At 38.3% G+C, this 8,480-nt stretch overlaps 1 protein-coding gene across 1 annotated transcript; it reads left to right on the top strand.

The window, feature by feature from the left end:
• Positions 1-345: 345 nt before the first annotated feature.
• Positions 346-6,856, top strand: mtpap (mitochondrial poly(A) polymerase; the record flags this gene model as incomplete). Its single annotated transcript, XM_081392205.1, has 9 exons — positions 346-550; positions 783-943; positions 1,056-1,283; positions 1,424-1,648; positions 2,695-2,903; positions 3,654-3,880; positions 4,990-5,082; positions 5,253-5,326; positions 5,674-6,856. The coding sequence occupies 9 exons, from the start codon at positions 346-348 to the stop codon at positions 6,043-6,045; spliced, it is 1,794 nt and encodes a 597-aa protein (XP_081248331.1). The 3' UTR covers positions 6,046-6,856.
• Positions 6,857-8,480: the final 1,624 nt, after the last annotated feature.

The raw sequence follows: 8,480 nt of genomic DNA, 5'->3' as shown, positions 1-8,480 counted from the left end.
TTTACATAATGTTATATTAATATGAAACACAAACAAACAGATCCAACTCTGAAATTGCAGTTTATTATTGCGTAAACATCTTTTTTTTTTATATATATATATATATATTTTTTTTTCCTTTGCTGAAGTTGTCCCTCAGAATTTGTAAACTTGCAGAATCTAAACGAATCGTTTGTGTTTGTAATGTAAACTTGCAGAAATCTTTTGATGATCAAATTCGAAATGTTCGAGTCACAGGAAATAATCTAAATCTCCAACAATATTTTTTCAAGTCGGTATTTACAATTTTTTCAATCTCCTGGCTGGGATATTTCGGGGTTTTCCAAACTCGAAATGCAGCACTGCATGTCCATTCATAGCCACCGTAGAGTCAGTGTCTACGCATGCGCCCGCCTCAAATCAACAATGGCGGCCTCCTTTGGCGTGTGTAGGTTACGTTTCAGGAGTTTAGGGGGGTTTGATAGGTTTTATCTAGGATTGGAAACTCAAACTCAAAGAAGACTCACTTCAACTATATCAGCAATCAAATCCCAGGCAGGGAACAACACCGGTAACACTGTTTCTGTAGATCTATAGGCATGACATTTACCAAAAAATCTCAATTAGGTATTGAGAATGACAGATGTGAAACGTATTCATGCTTTCATCTGTCATTAAAAAGAAATACCAGGTTGTCTTCTCGTGGTAAACACCCTGATGCAATTTGAATGTGTTTGCTTGATCACACCACACTAATTAAATGCTTCTTTCCACTTGCTTCACTTTCGTTTTATTCACGAAAGCCAAGGGGAATAAAACATTTCAAGCAATCCAGGAGGAGAGAAGAGAACAAGCTGAAAGATCGGTCTTGATCAGCTGTCCGCCTAAGTTCAACGAAAATAAGTTTTTAGATTACCTGTCTAAACACGGGACAATCAACAAGCATTTCTTCTACAGTAGCTACGTACGTTAAGTGTGGCAAAACTACATCAAGTAATATTATATCTAGATCTAGACACTTAACTAGATCTGACACTTTGACTGAACTGTGTTTATGATTGATTCTGTGTCCGTAGGGAACATATGCAGTAGTTGAATTCTCCAGTGAAGAGAGCATCTCCTCATTGAAGGAGAGCACTAACTTACCAGCTGTTGAACATGAAGCTGCAGTGCCTTTCAAATCACGTCTGCTGTCATTGAAATGGCCAGGCAGTCAAATGAACAACCAACCCATGCCAACTTTCCAAGAGCAATCCCCTCCATCCATTGGAGACATCAGCCAACTGCTCTCGGAAAAGGACAGTGTAAGTCTTCCCAGGGGAATATATATATATTTTTTTTACCAAGACTTATGATTAGGCTCATGGAAGAGAATGAATACTGGAATGGGAGATGCAGAAGTTTTCAGCATTTACGTAATGCTCTTCATTTCTTCATTCCACAGATAGATGAGCAACTGCAGTGTCTGACAGAGGCCTTACAGCTCACCGAAGAGAACATCAGTCTGCGCTTCCTCGTTTGCTCTCTGCTTGGAGACATTGCTGGAGCATATTTCCCAGAATGCATCATCAGGCCTTTCGGTTCCACTGTCAACGGCTTCGGCAAACTGGGCTGTGATGTCGACATGATTCTGGACCTCGATGGCATCTATGCAACAAGCCAGAAAAAGGTCAGTGATGAGGGCTTCGGTTAAGTAGATTGAATCGAAAAGGAAAAGGTCATCAGCACTGAAAATACTGTCATCATTTCCTCACCCTCTTGTCGTTCCAAACCGGTTTGATTTTCTTTCTTTTCTTCCATGGAACACAAAAGAAGATATTTTGAAGAATGTTGGTAACCAAATCGTTTTATATTAGTTTTTAAAATTAGTTTACCAACAGTTAGTTTACCTCTGATTTCCACTGAATGGACAAAAAACATTTCATTTTTTTGGCGAACTGTCCTTTTACTCTTTTAATATGTAAGTATTTGTTTTAAAATACAAGATACTTGAAGTATTTGAGTGGAAATTTCAGTTAATGTTTTTGTTCCCTTAATTATTTATATAAATGTTTTGGTAACACTTTATTTTATAGTGTCCTTGTTACATATGTTACATGTACTTACCATAGTAATAACAGTAAATTATGCATAATTACATGCAACTAACCCTCAACCAAATCCTAATCCTACCCTAACCCTATAGTAAGTACATGTAGTTAATTAATATTACTCTGTACTTAAATATATAATTACACTGTAACAATGACACCTTAAAATAAAGTGTAACCAATGTTTTTATTTTATTTTATTATTCCATGGAACAAAAAGTAGATATTTGAAAGACCTAATTTTATGAGCTTTCATTAAGTGTAAATTTGAATAAATAATGAATTTTCCTTTTTTAGATGAATTTTCTCATTCTATGGAATCTTGTTTCTGCCACAGAATATAAAAAGGCAATTGTGACTTGTTTCAATAACAAAATTTCTCGCAATTACGAGTTTACATCTCACAATTTAGACTTTTTTTTCTCAAAATTGTGAGACATAAATTCTTTTTAATTCAATTACTTTTTTATTTATTTTTTATTCAGTGGCGGAAACAAGCTTACATACCATTCCTTTAAGCTTTACATTTTACAATTAAAATTGAATTTCTACAGTTAATTAAGTTTAGAGCAATAGCGATGCCATTTTTCTTAGTTGATTTATTATGCCGTCATGTTTTAAACAGGGCTCGGGACTGTCCCTGGAGTACCAGGTGAAGAGAGGGGCCTCAGAGCGGGCTGTGACCCAGAGCATCCTCTCAGTCATTGGGAAATGCGTAGACCAGTTCGGCCCTGGATGTGTGGGAGTCCAGAACGTTCTCCAAGCTCGATGTCCTCTTGTCCGCTTTTCTCACCAACCCTCTGGCTTTCAGTGTGATCTCACTGCCAACAATAGGTCATTTTTACATTTTTGTTGTGCTGTCTGCTTAATGCCATGCCATGCTATGTTGACATGAAGTTTATTTTCTCACTCCTATTCACACTTCCCCAAACCAAATGTCACCACCATGATGACTCCTTTTAGAAGGTGACACACCAGTAATGCACAGAAACCTGCTCAGCTCTTTTTGTTGTACTGTGTCCCCTGTGGGTTAGAGAGGGGTATTCCCAGATGTGTATATTGTACACCCATATGTGCATAATGAGAAACCCAGAAATGTATTTGTCCTTGAATGATTTAAGAGGATTCTATTGTGTACAGATTGACTGGTGAACATGAAATGCATTTATTGTTATTATTATTAAAGGTTTTTGTTTATCTTTGTTAAATATTATTATAAAAGTTATATATAAAGTTGTATTATATAAAGCTATATAACACCAGATAGAACTGCAAAATATAATGATTTTGCACATTTTTAACTTTTTTGGTTTCCCTAAACTCCACCTTAAATTAAACATTAAACAAGTTGCGATAGCCTTTTCTTTCCTGTTGTGACGTGTATATACAAGTGAAACAGCTTCTCGAACAAGAAAAAATGATTCTGTCCATTTGGAATTGATTGATTCCCCACAGCAACACAGACTGAAATGATAACCTTTTTTTTTTTTTTTTTTTTAAGATGTGCCATCATTTTAAATTGCCCTGACATGTTTATCAAGGTATGTGTATTCTGTTTAATGTAATGCTCTGTGTTGTGTGCAGGGTGGCGATGAAGAGTTCAGAACTGCTGTTTATCTACGGGCAGCTGGACCCTCGTGTTCGGCACCTGGTGTTCAGTGTTCGGTACTGGGCTCGGGTTCATAGCATCACAAGCAGTATTCCAGGAGCCTGGATCACCAACTTCTCTTTAACGGTCCTGGTAGTGTTCTTTCTACAGCAGAGGAGTCCTCCCATACTGCCCACACTGGACCGACTGACGGAACTGGCAGGTATACACAATTGTACTTTGACAGATATGCTTTTCTGCAGTTCTCTTTTGTACTATACTGCCACATAGAGGCGAGAACAGTACCTACACATTTGGTCAAAATTGAGCTATGATGATCTGCCCTGTGACACATGAGTTTGGCTCAACTATGCTCAGATTCAGAGAAAACAGAGTGTGAAACGATCAGAACTCAATCAAAAACGTTTGAGCAATTTTTGCCCCCTCTGCTCCAGTGTTGGTGTTTTACATTTATAGAGGACAGTGGGGTAAGATGTGTTCGTGGGTAATCTGTGGTGCCCCGCTATTCTAGAAAACTGTATACATTTTATCATGTGACCATACACTTTAAAAGTTTGGGGTCGGTAAGAGTAAGGGATCAGTTTTATTTAATTAATACTTCAATTTAACAAGTATACGCTGCATACTAAGACACATAGGATTGTGCATCTTTTCTGTTTTTTTATTATTATTTTAATTTACAAATTAATATTTTGTGTAACTGGACCACTTTTTTTTTTTAGAAGATACATATTATGTCCCTATGATATATCCATCTTGAAATATAATTAGAGAACATTTGAAGTGGCACAGCTTTCCCCTTTATATTCTCTCTCTCTCTCTCTCTCTCTCTCTCTCTCCCTCCCTCCCTCCTCTCTCTCTCTCTCTCTCTCTCTCTCTCTCTCTCTCTCTCTCTCTCTCTCTCTCTCTCTCTCTCTCTCTCTCTCTCTCTCTCTCTCTCTCTCTCTCTCTCTCTCTCTCTCTCTCTCCTCTCTCTCTCCCTCCCTCTCTCCCTCCCTCCCTCCCTCCCTCCCTCCCTCTCTCTCTCTCTCTCTCTCTCTCTCTCTCTCTCTCTCTCTCTCTCTCTCTCTCTCTCTCTCTCTCTCTCTCTCTCTCTCTCTCTCTCTCTCTCTCTCTCTCTCTCTCTCTCTCTCTCTCTCTCTCTCTCTCTCTCTCTCTCTCTCTCTCCCCTGAGTCGACTTTCTACACACACACTCAATTATTGTTTATTGTCTTCCAGGGTCAAGAACACTGATGCCACAATAATAATAGTCAATTTCTATATGGAAGGCCACTCGCGTTATATTTATGTTTTGTGTGTGCACTTTCCAGGACTATCGGATAAGTGTGTCATTGAGGGTAATGACTGCACTATTGTCAGTGACCTCAGCAAGATTACACTGCAGAAGAACACAGACACATCAGGTGAGTGCATACGATTGTTTTCATAATTAAAGGTTTTACCTTTTCACCCTTGGACAGATGGCTCATTTCTGTTATGCATTTTTGTAATGCATTAAATTTGTACTGATTGTTAATGACATAAAAAATGTATGCTGTTAATTTTTCAGTTGTTTTAATTTTTTCTTGCACAGCGAAACTGTTGCAGGAATTCTTCGAGTTTTATGGCAATTTTCCCTTCAACAAGGCATCGATCAATATTAGGAAGGTGAGTCATCCACCGATGACACGTGCATGCATGCGCAAACTCCCAAAGGACACTGATGACGTCTTAGCGGAACCTCCACTAACGGCCACCAGAGGGCAGTGTATATATAGTCAAAATAACGTGTCTGGGACTGCAGTGGACACAGTTAGATGTGGGGTCCAGAAGTCTGACCATTAGTGAAAATGTTTCTGTTTTGTGTTTTTTTTTTCGTGTTGCAAATTATATCATCAGGATAACAATTTGTGTGAAAATGCTGATGCAGCTGTTGTTAATTCTGTCTGTGCATGCACTGTGTGTGTTTAAGTGTCTGAAGACTTAAATATCCTGCTTTATATCCCTTTCACCAGGGAAAGGAGCAGACCAAACCGGAAACAACAGCTTTGTACATCCAGAATCCATTTGAAACCACTCTAAACGTTAGCAAAAACGTTAATGCAACGCAACTTGAACGCTTCGTGAAACTTTGTCAAGAAAGTGCTTGGCTTTTTCAGAAAAGCGAAATTCTTAACCGAAGTTCTAGCCAATCGGCTGAGACGGTTTCGCCGTGGGGGTTCTCTGCACTTCTCCTTCCTTCAGTCACCTCAGGAGCAGGGGTGAAAAGTCGCAGGAAGAGAAAACTGGAACCAGCTAGTTCAAGAATAAAGAACCTGTTAGACTCTCTGAAGATTAAAGGTGGTGAAACTGTTGCAAAGAAGGGAAGTGCAGATCCTAGTAGGTGATGTGGTCAATAAATCTCTCACCCACAAGAATAAGAGAAAAGCCTCCTGAACAGCAAATGCGAATGACCAATGCGGATAAGTGTTCCAAAGATTGGAACAAATGTGAAGTTTATGTATTTCTACAATCAGAAGCTGTAAGTCTTTTAAGAAATGTTACAAACTAAGCCCAGTCACCGTTCCACTAAAGTATTTCACATGAAAGAGAAACTTTGTAGATCCCAACATGATATAACGTAGGAAGAAGAGGTCCACTGCGGTCTTCGACTCCTAGGAAAATGGAGCTTAATGATTGTTGTGTTGATCTGATAACAGCAATCATTACAGTTTCCACAGAAGTGGAACAGGACCTCGGAACACTAAACGGCTTGCATGGAACAGTTATGATTGTTAGATCACACACACACTCCATCGTCTCTGCATTGCAATACCAATATAACAGTCTAATGACTTTATGTTAAAGCAAAGGTCATGTCACATCAGTACTAAAGTGTTTTGAGAGGTACAGAAAGAATAAACATTCACTGTCAACTAGTGTACATATTTTATAAGATATTAAAACAAAGAAATTACAATCAGACCATTACTGTTTGTTTGTTCTTGGGCTTCTTTATTTTTAATCTTTTCATACTTCTAAAAAAATATTAGTGCTTGTTTCATAAACTATGGGATCCTGTTTCCGCCACAGAGTTAAAGTTTTTGTGGCTTTATTTCAGAATTATCTCAGAATTAAGACTTAATTTCTCATAATTGTGTATTTTTATCTCACAACATGACCTTAAATCTACTTAATTACTTGTAATTGGATCTTTATAACGTACAATGAGACTTGATATCACAATGTAGGGTGACCATACGTCCTCTTTTTCCAGGTCATGTCCGGCCGGGATTTCGAGATCGCCCAAAATATCCGGGATTCGGCTTTTGCTTTCTCGTCGCCATTCATTTTGTTTACATGCACACCTTTTGATTCAATAGGACTGAATTAATTCCGATTGGTGAATCTGAATGTAGTGTTTACATGAACGCTAAACAAGTGATCGGTTGCTAAGAAAATTCCTGTGTTTTCGTCTCGATCGGGATCCGTGTGAAGCAGAATGCATGACCTGCAAAGCTGGCATGTACGTGTCAGTGTCAAATAATGTAATAATGTAAACATAATGAATGGTGACTGTAGAAAGCAAAAGCCGAATCCCGGATATTTTGGGCGATCTCGAAATCCCGGCCGGACATGACCTGGAAAAAGAGGACGTATGGTCACCCTATCACAATGTATATCCTTATATCTCACCTTTGCTAACTATTTCTTGCCTTTGCAACTTTATTTGTCATTGCAACTTTACATCTTTGAATTTCAACTTTATTTCACTTGATTGGTGAACTGTGACTTTATATCTCAAATTGTGACTTGACATCTCACAACGTGACCTTACGTTTGGACTGTTTCTCACAACTGCATCTTTACTTTCCGTAGTTGTGACTTTATACCTCACAATAAGACTTTGCTCAAAATTTTTCAGCTTTATTTCTTGTGATTGGGACTTTATTTCTTGCGGATGGGAATTTATTTCCCATAATTGTGACTCCAACGTCACCTTATGTCTCACAATTGTGACTTCTTGTCATTGAGACTATATCTCAATATAAGCCTAACTTCCATAATAAACTGGAAGGCAGTGTGAGAAGATGGATGGAAGAAGACATGGGAAAGGTGAAGAACTACAGCACTTTGTTGGTGAGGGCAGGAAACAGATAGTGAGTAGATTGTTGGAGAATGTTGGCAAATAGAGAGGAAATACGTTTTGAGCGTGTATCACAGGACGAGTACTACAAAGGGAAGCAAAGTAGTGGGAGAGGATGAAAGACTCATCCTCATCTCATATAGACTTGTAATGTTCCTGACGGTTTTACCACTCGACTTGATGAGGTCAAAGATGAAACCCTTTCTCTTAACCGTACCACTTCCACTGAGAGCCAGAGAACAACAGGCTTTAAACCATCTGAACTGTCTTTGAACTTCAGTGACTGTATGAGAACATGAGGAAGGTCATGGGTTCCCTAAGACAGGTGAAGGAGGGATTGATAGAGGAAGTAATAAGTACTCAATCAATATCCTTATGAGCTTATGTGTACCTGTTAGCTTAAAAACATAATTCATCCAAAAATGAAAATGTTGTCATCACTTACTCACCCTCAAGTTGTTCCAAACCTGTATGAGTTTCTTTCTTCTGTTGTAAACAAAAGAAGCTATTTTAAAGAATGTTAAGCTATTGACTTCCATAGTATTTTTTTTCCTACTATGGAAGTCAATAGCTACCGTTTGCTAACTGTTTGATTACCAACATTCTCCAAAAAAGGTCTTACTGACCCTAAACTTTTAAATGCTGTGCTTATAAACAGATCTATCTATTTTGTCATTTGAAATCCAACCAATATAA

Source organism: Scardinius erythrophthalmus, assembly GCF_964197995.2.
Source record: "Scardinius erythrophthalmus genome assembly, chromosome: 18".
Taxonomy (NCBI): domain Eukaryota; kingdom Metazoa; phylum Chordata; class Actinopteri; order Cypriniformes; family Leuciscidae; genus Scardinius; species Scardinius erythrophthalmus.
This window is presented reverse-complemented; position numbering and strand designations above follow the sequence as displayed.